General features: G+C 40.2%; 2 protein-coding genes across 2 annotated transcripts; both read right to left on the bottom strand.

Moving 5' to 3' along the window:
• Positions 1-344: 344 nt before the first annotated feature.
• ndufb7 (NADH:ubiquinone oxidoreductase subunit B7) lies at positions 345-1,450 on the bottom strand. The gene is made up of 3 exons (XM_077525021.1): positions 1,170-1,450; positions 581-749; positions 345-501 (listed from the first exon to the last, which is right to left on the bottom strand). Exons 1-3 carry the CDS (start codon positions 1,279-1,281, stop codon positions 414-416), a joined length of 369 nt encoding a protein of 122 aa, XP_077381147.1. The 5' UTR covers positions 1,282-1,450; the 3' UTR covers positions 345-413.
• Positions 1,451-6,093: 4,643 nt separating this feature from the next.
• Positions 6,094-14,758, bottom strand: samd1b (sterile alpha motif domain containing 1b). The gene is made up of 7 exons (XM_077525020.1): positions 12,956-14,758; positions 11,015-11,216; positions 10,615-10,736; positions 9,224-9,254; positions 9,012-9,129; positions 8,774-8,888; positions 6,094-8,696 (listed from the first exon to the last, which is right to left on the bottom strand). Exons 1-7 carry the CDS (start codon positions 13,880-13,882, stop codon positions 8,550-8,552), a joined length of 1,662 nt encoding a protein of 553 aa, XP_077381146.1. The 5' UTR covers positions 13,883-14,758; the 3' UTR covers positions 6,094-8,549.
• Between the last annotated feature and the right edge of the window lie 251 nt (positions 14,759-15,009).

The following is a 15,009-nucleotide window of genomic DNA, read 5'->3' on the forward strand; positions in this document are numbered from 1 at the left end:
TATGTTTTGCAGAGCAGCATCAATTTCACATTTTTTCCGCATGACAAAAAAAAAAAAAAAAAAAAAATCGGTCACTTAAAAATGTTCCATGTAAAGCTTAAATTGCTACTTTCTCACGTGGTCTTCTCGTTCAGCTCATGGCTCATAATCATAGATATTTTATCAAGGCCTTTTCTCTCTCACTTTTGGTTGTTTTGCAACCAACTTCCTGAAATATAAAAATACATAATTTTAACTGCAGCAAGTCAGTCCAAAGTGAGATTTTAGAAGTCTTAAAACTAAATGCCACAAGATGGAACATAAAATGTGCATATGTACAAAAAAAAAGCTAAGATGCTATGTAATTAAGTATCACTGTTTAATGTGAACAGCGTAGGTTATTCGTATATACAGCATTGAGGGAAGAAATTTGATTATGCAGCTTGAGCCTTGGCCTCAATTCTCTTCTTCCTCAGCTGGAGCCTCCTCTCCCTCTCATACTCCTTCATCCGCATCACATAGCTAAAGACAAAATCAAACACATGAAATACAAATGTTGCTTGAGTATACAAGGCATGAGCATCTATAATAAAACACTTACTCCTGATGTTCACAGTAGTCCCAATCATGTCTCTCATGTTTGCAGGCAAGGAAGTTCGGCCAAGTGTCTCTTTTGCACTTCATGAACTTCATGAGGTAATGAGCGCAATAGTCCCTCTGCACCAAAGGCAGCTGGGCCAAGTTCATCTGCTCCTGGGTCGCAACCATCTCTGCAAGGGACACAGACACAATCAGTCTTCTTTAAATGTAGAAGTAGCTAATGTACGAGATAGCGCCTCAACTGTTCATGCTGAGAAATGTGGTTGTGCTGAAAGCATAAAAGTCAAGATTGTGAGGCAAACGTTCCAACCACAATCACACCATTCTGAATGTATAATGTATTTGTTGCAAAACATATGACGAATAGTCAACTGCACAACGGGCCTAATGCAACAGCCCAGATATTATCATTATTTCAGACTATTTCTAAGAAATCTGGATTTTCAAAAATGCAGTTGGTTTTATTACGTTGAATGCCAAAATATAGGATGAAGCACTTCCAAAATGTACATTCCTAGTTGACAAGCTCTAGCAAGATCATGATGTAAAAAACGCTACCATCCGACGGCATACAACTTCTTTCTACAAACCTCGCTCTTTTCTCTCAGAAAAGCCAAACATGGGGTCGAACTCGAATTTCTTCGCCGGATCTGGTTCAGTGTCGGTCTCGGTGACGTACCGCCTGACAAGGTGAGATCCCATGGTGTCCTTTATCGAGTATACACTTTAATTTCTTCAATCGGATCGTTTGTACTCAATACTGGATTAATACTTTCAAACGCTTCAACTATCTACCATTCGGTCACCTACACAAGTCCCTGTAATCATTTCCGTTTCTACCGGAAATAAACAGCTGACAAGTCCTTTAAAAATGCCTTCCCCTTTAAACAAATTACAAATGTTCCGGTTCAAGCACGAAAAAATAAATGATGATGATGACGATGGTAATAATAATAATAATAATAATAATAATAATAATAATAATAATAATACTATTATAATACTATTATTATTATTATTATTATTATTATTATTTTTATTATTCAGAGATTTGTGTGTTTTCTTCCACGATACAATATGTTTGCACTTTATACAAAATACACTGCTCAGCCGATTTTGTAGGGCTGCTCAAATTTGTGAAGTTATTTGTTGCACACAACTTTATGATGACATATGAGAAAGATAAAGTTGCATTCAAAATGTGTGTTTTATGAGGTTCATGCCTTGGTTGTTTGTTTTTTTGTTTATTTGTTTATTTATTTATTTATTTGTAGGTCTATAAAGGCATGTTTTGTTTGTTTTTTTGGGGGGGTGGGGGGCGATTGGAATCCTCTGGGAATAATAGTCTGGTGAATGTGGTTTGCACGTCATTTTAAATTGACCTTTTTGAAGACACTGCTATAATAAAGACAGTAAAGAAGGAAAAAAAAACATTTGTGTATATATTGAGGTATTTGGCACTGTATAACTTGATTAATTGTAACCCAACATATTATATGAACATTGAGTTTGAAATAATCAACGCATGGAGCCGGAAGTCCGTAAATGTTGATTCAAGGCAACAGGACTTTCTTTGGTTACATGTGGTATTCCCTTGTCTTTGTATCTGGTGTCAAATAACCACTTAAATATTGATCAAATAAATAAAAACTTCCAGATTACAAATCTTAATGGATAATATATCCTCATTTTATGGTTTTCCGTTAAGGTCAACATTAAAAATGTTTATTTTTATTGATAGTCCGTCACCCAAACATACAAAAATACTCTGAAGTCATTGTTAAAACCCATTAAATACAAATTAATGACAATACAACAGACATACACTTTTATCTATCTATCTATCTATCTATCTATCTATTACCAAAATAACAAAATGCTGAAATAACGTACGTGCTTATTTATTGTAATATTCCAAAATCCATTCTGGGAAAGGCTGTCCCTATATATATATATATATATATATATATATATATATATATATATATATATATATATATAAAGAAAGAAAGTCAATGTATGACTTCATGTGTGCACTGGGAGTTATAAAGACTCACTCCGATGTAGCGGCTACTGTCTAAATCCATCCATCCATCCATCCATCCATCCATCCATTTTCTTGACCGCTTAATCCGCACAAGAGTCGCGGGGGTGCTGGAGCCTATCCCAGCCGGCTTCGGGCAGTAGGCGGGGTACACCCTGAACCGGTTGCCAGCCAATCGCATGGCACACAGAGACGAACAACCATCCACACTCACACGCACACCTAGGGACAATTCGGAGCGCCCAATTAACCTGCCATGCATGTCTTTGGACTGTGGGAGGATACCGGAGTACCCGGAGAAGACACACGCAGGCACGGAGAGAACATGCAAACGCTACCCAGGAAGGCCGGAGCCCGGACTTGAACCCAGGTCCTCAGTGTCTAAATCCATAACTAGATATAATGTGACTAATAAACCATTAATTTTCCACTCATTTACAGTATTGAGTCCTGATCTCTGCAATGAAGTAAACATCTTCACCCTACAAAGAGAAAAAAAAAATTGTGAAAATAATGTTTGAATGAATTATGATAAATTTACACTTTGTGTGGATTCCCATTCCAAAGGCTGAAAGTTACAAAACTCACAGCCGCCCTTTAGGGAACTTTTTCATCTTCCACTGACTCATTCTGTAACAGGCACACACAGCCTGAGTCTCAGTTGAGCAGTGGACTGTTTATATTTCAGCTTATCGCATACACCAGTAATAATCTCCCAAGTTTAAACAATGCGATTCACATAAGCTTTAACTTAAAAAAAAAAAAAAAAAAAAAGTTTGTGGGTATGAAAGCGAGATTCAGCTGGCCGCTAAAAAGCGAAGTGTGGACAGTCTCTGTTATGAATGAGAGCCAAGAAGCTTTCAAATATCAACATGCCCCTTTATTATTATTATTATTATTATTATTATTATTATTATTATTTGTCCCTGTAGCTTCTACCTTAACAGGCCATTCTGTTTATGAAGTGATTTGGCTAAGTGTGCAAGGCTCAATCACCTGGTGTGTTGGCGTGAGTTGCCAAATTTATTTTTTCCCAATTGTCCTGTTCAGTTACATTCAGCCGTGGTGCTCCGCGTGCAGCAGGCATTTGCGACACCGTTCACCTTTGATTCAATATGTCAAATTGCAGCATATAGTAGCCAATCGTCGGCCACTCCTGAATATCATTGCCTGCACAGCACACGATGTGACAGTTGAGTCATATTAACCGTGTCGCCCGGTGTCCACTGCTGGCCGACCTGTCGTTCTGGAACAAGCTTCTGTGACGTGGTATACACACAGACAGATAGACAGGCAGGTAGACAGACCCACTGGTGTGATGGCAACTATGAGAAAGATGAGTGAGCAAAATGTTCCATTGCAAAGATAGAATAAGAATACATGGCAGAGAACTGTCCACCTGTTGCCTGTCATGTCTGTAATACTTTGCTTGATGACTCATTCTGTGCGTATTTTAGTGATGAAGGTGCCTGGGGGCTGTTCAGTAGTTGTTTTCTTGTGGGTGATAGCTGATGTGATGTGCGCAACACCTTGACTCTCCTCCTTGTGTCTGAGAGGAAGTGCCATTTATCTGGCTGACCTCAGCATGTTATCCTTTGATAGTCAATAATAAAATGATACCATAATTATACTGTATACCCTACTTGCATTTAGCAGCAAAGATCTACTGTATGCTATAAAAAGAAAAAAATCCCTATCATTCAGAATCTATCTTTTCCTCACCTAAAAAGGTGGTGTTTTATTATAAATGCAAATATTTACTGTATTAATGTGGAAATGTGGAACGTAACTCCCCTGTACATTGATTTTTTTTTTATCATATACTTTGTACATCAGTTGCACACAATTAAAATGTAGTCCCCTGAAATAATTTCCCCTCTTATCAAATTGCGCAACCGATGATCATGTTTGAATTTAGTACATTTAAAACACTTTTATTTTCAACCAACAGTGAAATATTTTATATATACAATGTCGGATGTGCCTGAAGATAACATTATTTTGACTGACACATGTCACACATGTCACAAAATTTATAAGTTAGAAATATAACAGTTTACTCGTTTATTTGGAATGCCTCTGTAGCATAGTGAGTTTCCACACGGACTGTATTAGGTGAAACATTTTCCTAAAAAGAAGAGATATAAGTATTAAAATATAAGCAGCATTTTGTGGCAGTTTTTAATCTCACTATACTGCACAGTGAAACCGCCTATGCTGATTTTGAACCTAAAACTTTCATAATTCACTGAAAAACACAGTATGTTTTGCATAGATGCAAGCTATCCTGTAAATATTGCTTTGGTGAAAAATTTTTGCATCTTGGGGAAAAGGAACAATGTTGAAGTAAGTTTCATTTTGCCAAGCGATTGTCTTATCTAACAGTAAAGTGCTTTGCTGCCATCTTGTGGCATGCATAGGCAATTGAAACCTCTTTGGGTGATATCAAGCACTGTCGGCCTATTACTGCAGGTTTGCAGGACTCAGTCCTACATTTTTTTGGGGTACATACTGTCTGTTAAGTTTTGGCAGCTTAACGATGCATTCGGATGAATGGATGACGGAAAGATGAAGTTTCTTTAGCCAAGTATGGCATATTTAATGCGGATCACAACAAAACACGTCAGCACTCAACAGCCGTCAGGCTCAACAACACGGAAGGAAGATAAAAGAACAAAGTGTTTGAGCGCCTCACAGTGGCACAAGCGCAACATTACACATCAACTGAATACATAAACAATCAACTCAGGACATAATCTCTCAACACTGTCTCTCAGAAGTGTGACGGCAGGCGCTAATTGATCACTTTTTATTTTTGAAACACAAACACGGTGGACCGCAGCCAACGTCAAAACAGGTCAACAGTGTGACGAAGACACGCGAGCAACTTGCTAACAACGTTCGCCTCCAACTCCTGTTGCCTACACACTATCCCGACCCGGTGAGTCTCTTGATGCATTCATGAACACTCGGAAATAGTACCGCTCAGCAAATTATTGGGAACTTCCAATTGCAAAATGACATTTTGTTCAACATCTGAAGTGTGGCAAACATCTGATGAGACTATTCAGTATGAGACAAATTGAGGTTGCATCGTATTTACTGTTTAACTCACTGTTTTAGAAGCTTCTTCTTTTTCATCTGCTCTCATTTCCGTCTGGGACCAGTCAGGCTGTATCAGTCGGGTATGATTTGCCTTCTGCTCAAATCAGTGCCAACAGTATCAGGTTCTTGTTCCTTCGTGCTTCTTTTCCTCCCTCTTACCCATGACTAACATGTTTCCACGGCACTGCGTGTACCTGCTTAAACGCCTTTATTGCATCAGCGTGTGCACACAAATACACACAAACACACCCCAAGTACCAAACATGGTCACGGTTATGATTGACTGTTTTCAACATGTCAGAGCAGAGCATGAAATATACGCACACAGAAGAGACATATGAGTTTTTTTTGTTTTTTTTTCAAGCTTTATTACTAAAGGTTAGCAAATAACAAGCAAATAGGACAAAACTTGACTGTATATGAGACACAAACAAATGTGTTTAACACTTTGCAATACGGAAAAGGTTCATTAAATGCCTCGACATAAAGTGAAAAAGTGACAATTGAAGGTGGCCAGTAAGACAAAAGAAAGAGGTAGTCATGCTCATGGAGGACAGCATTTATAAAATGGAGCCAAATACATAAATTTCAATAACCAAATAAACATTCATATGCTGTAAAATTGGAGATGCTGGAATGCTGATCACATGTGAGAGTTTGGGTTAAAGGCTGCTTGTATCATCGGCAGATTGATTTGAACCCGTGCGATTCATCCATCCATCCATTTTCTTGACCGCTTATTCCTCACAAGGGTCGCGGGGGCTGCTGGCGCCTATCTCAGCTGGCTCTGGCCAGTAGGCGGGGGACACCCTGGACTGGTTGCCAAACAATCGCAGGGCACACAGAGACGAACAACCATCCACACTCACACGCACACCTAGGGACAATTCGGAGCGCCCAATTAACCTGCCATGCATGTCTTTGGAATGTGGGAGGAGACCGGAGTACCCGGAGAAGACCCACGCAGGCACGGGGAGAACATGCAAACTCCCTCGTGCGATTCAAATGATTGTTATTTACAAATTTTTGAAAAAGCGGTCTGGATGCATTTACATATTTACAGATTAACATACTCATATTTATGTGTTATGATAGCTGTGCCTGTAATTAAATTTACATGAGCACAAAAACACTTGATGCATTATTTGGCTTCATGCCCTGTGATGTACAAGTTCAAATAGAAACCACAGAAATCCTCGAGTCTACTGCAGTTTTGATTGGATTGTCTCAAAACTCTTGATGCATATAATAGGCGTAGATCAAAAGCCATTCAACTGATTAGTTTTTGATGACAATTGAACTTCAGGGGAGTTCCTGACCAAACCAACCACAGCCAATACCTAACATTAATCTTAACTCATTCACTGCCATTGATGTGTATATACGTCAATGGCAGTGAATGAGTTAAGTCAATTCCATTCCCATTGACGTGTATATCCATCAATGGCGTGAATGAGTTAAACATCTTTGATGAATATTATGTTATTGACTACCCCACCCACAAAGAGAATGACCCATGTGATCATTGTGCACACAAACCAGGGGTCACCAAATGATTGCCGAATGCGGTACAGCTGCTGCTCACTGTTCCCTCAGAGGATATGTCAAATGCGGGTAGCAAATTTAGTGGTTAACATATCATTTAATACGGTTGAGGGTTCGAATCTTGACTCAGGACAAGTGGCAAGGAAAATAGATGGGTTGATAAATTGTGTCCAAGAATAAGCAACAAACGTGGTAGTTTGACAGAGAAATTGTTTTTAAAATGGAAGTCAACCTTAAACATTCCTTGACAATGATTATGTTATATGTGACCTCATTAGTCTAAACATGACATTCTGATTCGTTTACATTTGTGGAATATGAGTTATGAAACAAAATCCAGTCGCTTTTCTCCATCTTGGTGAGTGGCCATTTTGCCACTTGCTGTCTACTTAAGATGACATCATCAGGCAATGACCAATCACAGCTTACCTGCTTTCTGAAGCTAAGCTGTGATTGGTTGTTACCTGAGACCTGAGCAACTATGATGTCATCTTCAGTTGACAGCAAGTGGCAAAATGGCCGCCTTTTGATACTGACAAAAACTGCTGCTTAATTCATATATTCCACTAAGGCAATACTAACCAGAATACCATATTTAGACTAATGGGGCTTGATAGTATATATTATTAAGACATTTTGTGTGTGTGTGTGTGTGTGTGTGTGGGGGGGGGGGGGGGGGGTTCTTGTACATAATACATAGTGAGGACCAAAATACGTCTTTATCCAACAGAATGAGGACATTTTTGTGAAGTGAGGACATTTTGGCCGGTCCTCACTTTGCAAGACCTCTTTTTGAAGGTCAAGACTTGGTTTTAGAGTTTAGGTTTGAATTGGGTTATGGTTGGGGTTAGGGTAAGGGTTAGGTTTAGGCAATCATTTTTGATGGTTGCGGTTAGGGTAAGGCTCTAGGAAATGCATTATGTCAATGGATGTCCTCACAAAGATATATGTACAAGGATGGGTGTGTGTGTTTGACCATTTAAGAAACTTGGGGCTCTATTTAGCGAACCACCAGGCATCCCGCTCTGCCACCCTTTGTTGGTTATTGTTATTTTACATGTTTCTTGTACAGGTTGTGACTGTGAAGACAAATATCGTTTTTTTTTTTTTTTTTTTTTTTTGGAACACATGGCCAATAAAGATAAGGAGACATTGTTAGATAATTTGAGCATTGATTGATAGAATTTTTTTTTTTTTTTAATTCAGAAAGTAAAGTGTGTACGTGTGTCCAAGTGCATATGTAAATGTTTCGTGCAATTGTTACATTCTGTGTACTTCATGTCCCATCTTCATCCTCAAAGTGCGTTTTTTGCAAAACCTTCACGTGGCGCTCGTATATCTTGAGGGCGGGGCCAAGCCTGATTGACAGGCCAGTCAAAACGTCATTTCGCTGCATGAGGAGAAGAGACTTCCCATCGATTTCCTAAAGAGAGCACAGAAGTGAATGTTGAGTCAGTCTGCGGCGCCCCCTGGTGGTAAAAACAGTAGCTGCATCCTCACCTGCGTGCCAAAGGCAGCTGCCTGCTCAGGGAAACCAGCGATGGTAAAATAAGTGACCACATCAGACACAGTCCAGTCCACTGGGCTCCCCCTGGCACCTTCCATCTTTATAAACCTTGAAATTGAAAATTTTTGCGATATCACGGAGTGTTAAGCCTTCATATTTTATACCAGTTTTTATAGTACCCTAAACGGGATATGTTGTGGAAAATGGATGGATGGGTGAGAGTATGCTCACCCTCCATTATTGACTCCACCGTTCATCACTTGTTCTTCTGACAGGCTGGTGTCTCTCGGGGAGGCAGTGGGTGTGAGCAGGCATGAGGACACGCCTTCTTCTGTCTTACATTCAACACCTGCCCAAAAAAGACAGTTTGGTTCCCTCTTCTTATTGCTAACATGAGTGCACAAACATACACACTACTGTATAAGAAGGAGAAAGGAACTCACCGTTAAGGCCTGACTGGGTGTGGATCTGACTCTGCATGTAAAGAAAAACAAACAGTTGAAATGAAACCACCTGAGCGTAACCTCCTTTTGATTAACTTAAGCAGGTGTAAAAAAAACCTTTTTGAAACTGAGTGCTACTACTTTGCAAAAGGCTACCAGTTTGATGCATACTTCTGAAATTTGCTCAAAATACCTTTAAGACTGTTATTATTAATTGTTAATTTATGTGAAGACAGTCATTTGTTTTAATGATTTCTAACAATAATTAAGAAACAGAAAAATATGCGATAAAATGCAATAGTTCGATTCTATTCATTTGTACCAATGTTTACATTTTCAAAAAAACACTTTACAACATTCTTAGAAAATCACAATATCGTACAGACAAAAAAAAACCTTACACACGACAACAACCAAAAAAACTCTCACAATTACTGAAAAACCCTCACAGAGACAACAAAAACTTTTCACACATTCAAAAAATTCTTACTTTCACCATAAAGTATGTGATGCAGACTTGCTAACTCCTCCCCCAATGTGTTGTTAGTCTATAAACACATGATTTATATGTTTGTTTTTGTTTTTTTACTTCATGTTGAGTGACTTTTCCTTTTTGAAAATTGGGTAAACATGAATATAAACATAACATGTTCGTAGCCCGTAGGCCATATCTTATTTTGAAATGAAATGTGTAATATTTTATGGAAATTATCAGGATTTTTTTCTTCTTTTTGTTTTTGGACCTTTTATAGTTACTTTTTGAATATTTTCTTTTCTGCTTTTAAATGATTTTTATGACTTTTTTTTGTTTTTGCAATTCCAAAAATTTGAAGGTAATATTCTACCTTTCTTCTTTTGCTCTTGGACATTTAATGGTTACTTTTTGTACGTTTTCTTTTCTGTGTTTTTTAAAATTAATTTTCTGACTTCTTTGAGCGGCAATTTTGTTTTAATTATATGGCAATTTTATGCTTTTCCTCTTCTTTTTTAACATTTTATGATCACTTTTTTAAATATTTTTAGGTATTTAAAAAAAAAACTTTCAATCTCTCTTTTTCTGACAACTTACAAATTTGGAATGTTTAATTATTCATTTTTTGTCAAATTGTTAATTCATTCAAATAATATTTTTATTTTGTTTAAAATAAACATAAATATGAAAAAAAAAAAAAAAAAAAACATTTGAGATCCACAGGGAGCCAGAGGAGAGGGACCAAAGAGCCGCAGGTTGCAGGCCCCTGATTGAAGTCAAAAGGTAGACTACACCTTGTTGGTTGCCAGAAAAATCACAGAGCACAAAAAGAAAATGACAATCATTCACACATACATTCACAGAGTCACCAAGTGGTGAAAACAATCATGACTATATTGAATAGATGACTTCTGTTTACCTGCACATCCATAAGTGACTGATCAGGTGTGCCGCGACTTTCTTCCCCATAAGCTGTGATGCACATAGATGGAGGGGGGCACAATTGAGGGGAACGTCCAGTTCTATTGAAGGGATCCACAACTGAGAAGGCATCAGCACATATAGGGAGGATTAGTGAATAAACATTTGCCACATCAAACAGTTTCAACTGTTATTCACCGGCCACAATATTAGCTACACCTGCACAATCTAACCCAACATGTGTATAGCTAGTAGTTTGCTTGCTTTAGTTACACAAATACCTGAAGCAGCTCTTCATGTGATGCAGTGCATGATACAGCACGAAACATATTAAACGTGGGAAAATATCTTCATTAAACAATAAAATGAATTCTTTTTTAATTAAGACCACCGCGCACCTTCGTCACGACGTGGCTGATAACAGAGGCTCTCCTCGTCCGACGCTTTCCGGATCTCGCCGTCTTCACTGGCTTTCCCGAGCAGGGCTGCTGCGGTTGTCATGGCGATCAGGGATTGTCCTCCTTCCTCATTCGAACTCCTGGGATCCTCCTCTTCCTCACTGTCCTCCTCATTGCCAGCTTCTTCCGGCGGCTCGCTCTCCTAAAGAAACGGCAAATGCAGCAAGGACATATAGAGTTTGGCAAGATGATACAAAAAATGATTTATTTAACGGGGGTGTGTTCACTTTTTACATTTTGCCTTTGTTTCTTAACCTTTTGGAACTGTGTAACACAGTGGCCAAGGGGTTAGCCTCAAAGTTCTGATGCTCGGGTTTTGAATCTCAGTTCAGCATGTTAGGCTCAACATGTTATACTAAAACCTTTCCTGTCTTTAGAGCCATTTTAGGCCAAATAAATCATCAAAAATATGTGTGGAGCTCCACATTATTTGATCAGATTTGCACAGATCGTGATGAATGAAAGTGTGTTCGTGTTAGTCTCATGTGCTGAGGGCCCAAGAGCTAATTAGTGCTGCACCAGAACAAAAAAATATGCAGCATCCAAGATGTAGAGCTTCATTTTCTTCTTCCTTTCATCTTTTTGGATTTTTATTTTTTGTAATATTTCATACATTTTTAGACTTTTCTGCTTTTTTTTTTTGTGTGCAATTTTATGGATTTATTATGGTAATTTTCGACCTCATTGCTTTTTAGACATTTTTTCTGCCTTTTTTTGCTATCAATTTTCTAACTTTTTTTTGGTGGCAATTTTGTTGACATTTCATGGTGATTTTTGGTTTTGAGTTTTTTTGTTTGTTTGTTTATGGACATTGTATGGTTACTGAACTTTTTCTTTTCTGCCTTGTTTTTTATTCATTTTTGTGGCATTTTTGGCAATTTAATGGCCATTTTTTAAATGCAAATTTTCTGCTTTTCTTCTTCCTTTTAGGACAATTTATGGTCACTTTTTGGACATTTTTAATTTTTAAATTGTCACCTTTGACCTCTCTTTTTCGGACAACTTAAAAATTTAGACTCTTGATATTTTTTTGAATATTTATTCATTTTCTTCTTCAATCATTAATTAATTCAAATATTTTTTATTTAACACATAAAAATAAATATGTTACAAAATATTGATATATACTCATTTTTTACATGAGAGGGACTAAAGAGCCACATGTGGCTCCCGAGCTGCAGGTTGCAGACCCCTGGGCAGTCTATGGATCATATCGCCTATAGTCTTGTTGACATATTTTTTGTTTTCATCTTAACTGTCTATTGTTTCGTTTTTATTTTCATATTCAATTTCTGTAACTTTATGCCTACCAACGTGTGCCACATCACGAAAGCGGAGAGAGAGATGAGGAGGACTGCATTCAGGAACTTGGAACATTAAATTAATTAAAAAAAAACAAAAAAACAAAGAAAAAGCAAAATGCCCAGTTGGTTTTTGCAAATTGAATGAGCGCCGTGGGACTAGGTCGGGTGGCATGGTTAGAACCAGGACCACAGATCTCAAGAGCCAAAAAGAAAACGTCCAAGATCTCGCTCGTGCACGCGCCTTGCAGAAACGCGCTCACAACATGCGCGCGCGTCCACCCCCCTCTTTTTTTTTTTTCTCCGCGAACCGCTCCTGAACTGTAACCTGCAGCTTTTGTGCTTGAAACACATGCACACAAATGCACGCTTGTCCCATGAACGCGCCCCCTATAATAAACGAGAAGCAAACATTTATGATTCAGTATCTTTTTAAGAATCGGTGGATGAAGTGCATTACGTTGCAACGTGCGCGATCTCGACCAGCTTTCATTAATTTAACAGCAGACAGCGCTTCGCCGCGCCGCGCTTCGCCGCGCGGGTCCGGACGTGTTGCAAATATTAAGTTAGCGTCGCCCACCTTTATCGCGGGCTGTGGCGCGCTCTTTGCAAGACTCCCGGCGGACGCCTCCGTCGTCGTCGTCATCCCCCTATGAGGAAGAGTAATGTTCCCGCAGCGGGTCCTGCGCAGCCTGCCCCTGGCCACCTCTCGCTCCACGACCACTTTGACTTTCCCCCTGGTCAGCTTCTCCTCGGAGAGGCGCTCGTCATGGCTGCTCAGATAGCCGAAAATCTCCTTGAGCCCCAGCGGCTTCACGGGGCCTTTTCCGCCGGCGGCGGCGGCCCCCCTATGGTTCATCTCGGACAGGCTCCGGACTGAAGCCACCAGCCGGTCGCCCAGGTCCGAGTTGCATCCTGTGCTCTCTCCCTCCACTGAAAGTTTGGGCTGCTGGGCCACTGTGTGCTTGCGTGTGCTGGCGCCTCCTGCGCAAGTTTGGTCGCGGGTGTCATCCCCGGACGGACCCGGCTGCTTATTTCGCCCGAGTGCCTCGTCGCGGCCGGGCCGGACTTCCTGTGCTCCCGTGGCCGCACTTGCTCTCTCTTGCTCGGCAAGGCGGGCCGCCGCCGACCCGTCGCCCCCGATGCTCCCGTTTCCGCGCTTCTGCTGAGACGGGCTGGGCTCCGAGTCGTCCTCCTGGTCGGTGAAGCTGAGCGCGCTGTCGCCGTTGTTGTTGTTGTTGTTCACGAGGTCTTCACTCCTCCTCCTGCTTTTCCGCTGCACCTTGGCCGCGTTCCGGTACGATATCGAGCCCTTGTAGCTAACTTTCAGCACAGTCTGCTCTTGGATCAGTTTTTCCAGTTCTGCCCTGGTTCGGTCCGGGTCTGACCCGTGTCGCCTCCGTACCATTCGACAAATCCTCTCCAGATCCGGACGCGCTTTCCGCGAGCGGAGAGAGTCGATTGTTTCCAGGATCCACTCTCGGTACTTGTTAGGTCCGCCCGACATGTTCTCCTCGGGGTTCGGCCCAAGAGCGTGTGTGTTTGTTGTTCCTCAAGTGGCGCTGCTGTGTCAAAGCTGGGAGCGGAGTATGTGCGACTCCCCGGCTGGAGGACCGCTACGGAAGCCCGCTCGGCACTTCGGCGTTCGGTCGTCGGCCACAATGTGCGCTTAAGGTGGACCGAAAATGGCGCTCGCGACGGCGTTTAAGGTGGAATTGTCTCGCTTTTGGCGCATCACAGCCGCGTTCTTTGTTCACCGTGTCATCGTGTTCGGTCCACGGTAGATACACAAAGACTGACGCACGCTACGTGCGGCGGGTTGCGTGTGCGCCGAGTGGTGGTGAATAGACGCTCAAGAGATGGGCGGGGTAGAGGGAGGGGGTCACTTTGTTCCGCAGGCGGCAGCACAACTGTCGGAGATGAGGACCTTTATGCTGTAAAACCATCAGAGGGGGGAAAAGTAGCCTCGAAAGTGTTGACGTGTTCCTTAACTATAGGCAATGACAAAATATGGCGTGGAAATGAATTTGTGAACCATCAAATAATTTTTCTTTCCTTTGTTTGGCCAAATCCATTTGACATGCATCCATGATAAAATACAAATCAACTTTCTTGCCTCATTTAAAAACAAACAAACAAAAACAAAGCACCCAACGCAGCAACAATAAAAAAAATATTTAAAAAAGCAAAATTTAGATGTTTTTGTTTTGAGGTTGAAGCCAAATAACTATTTTTGCCCGATTTCATTTGTTAAGATGTTAAACTTACTCATATTTAAATGGTTAAAATTTCTAATAATGTTATCTTGCTGTTGGAATTGAATTTGCATCAGTCTTTCAACAGTACGTAGATTCAATATCTTTTTCGTATACTTGTGAAAGATGCATGTCATGCCAAACGCGTTTTTCTCAGTACTATAACTGATTTCAACCTGACTTTGTAATTGCTGTAACTTTTGTCAATTTTGGAGGTATTAGCTACCCTTCCATTTCAAGGGAAATAGGTGTAGAATGATAATAGCCACATGACTGTCTCAATTTTTATGAGACATAAGCCCAATTATATACAGTCGTATGAAAAAGTTTGGGCACCCCTGATCATTTTCAAGATTTTCCTTTGAAAATCATTGGTTGT

Source organism: Festucalex cinctus, chromosome 6 (assembly GCF_051991245.1).
Source record: "Festucalex cinctus isolate MCC-2025b chromosome 6, RoL_Fcin_1.0, whole genome shotgun sequence".
Taxonomy (NCBI): Eukaryota; Metazoa; Chordata; class Actinopteri; order Syngnathiformes; family Syngnathidae; genus Festucalex; species Festucalex cinctus.

Excerpts from the sequence above, each read along its gene's own strand:
- ndufb7 (XM_077525021.1), bottom strand. The coding sequence starts at position 1,281 with ATGGGATCTCACCTTGTCAGGCGGTACGTCACCGAGACCGACACTGAA. Across the intron at positions 750-1,169 it reads TTCTGAGAGAAAAGAGCGAG|AGATGGTTGCGACCCAGGAG; the intron begins GTTTGTAGAAAG and ends TGTCCCTTGCAG. Across the intron at positions 502-580 it reads GACTACTGTGAACATCAGGA|CTATGTGATGCGGATGAAGG; the intron begins GTAAGTGTTTTA and ends TTTTGTCTTTAG.
- samd1b (XM_077525020.1), bottom strand. The coding sequence starts at position 13,882 with ATGTCGGGCGGACCTAACAAGTACCGAGAGTGGATCCTGGAAACAATC. Across the intron at positions 10,737-11,014 it reads TCAGCCACGTCGTGACGAAG|TTGTGGATCCCTTCAATAGA; the intron begins GTGCGCGGTGGT and ends ATGCCTTCTCAG. Across the intron at positions 9,130-9,223 it reads CACCCAGTCAGGCCTTAACG|GTGTTGAATGTAAGACAGAA; the intron begins GTGAGTTCCTTT and ends TTTTTTGGGCAG.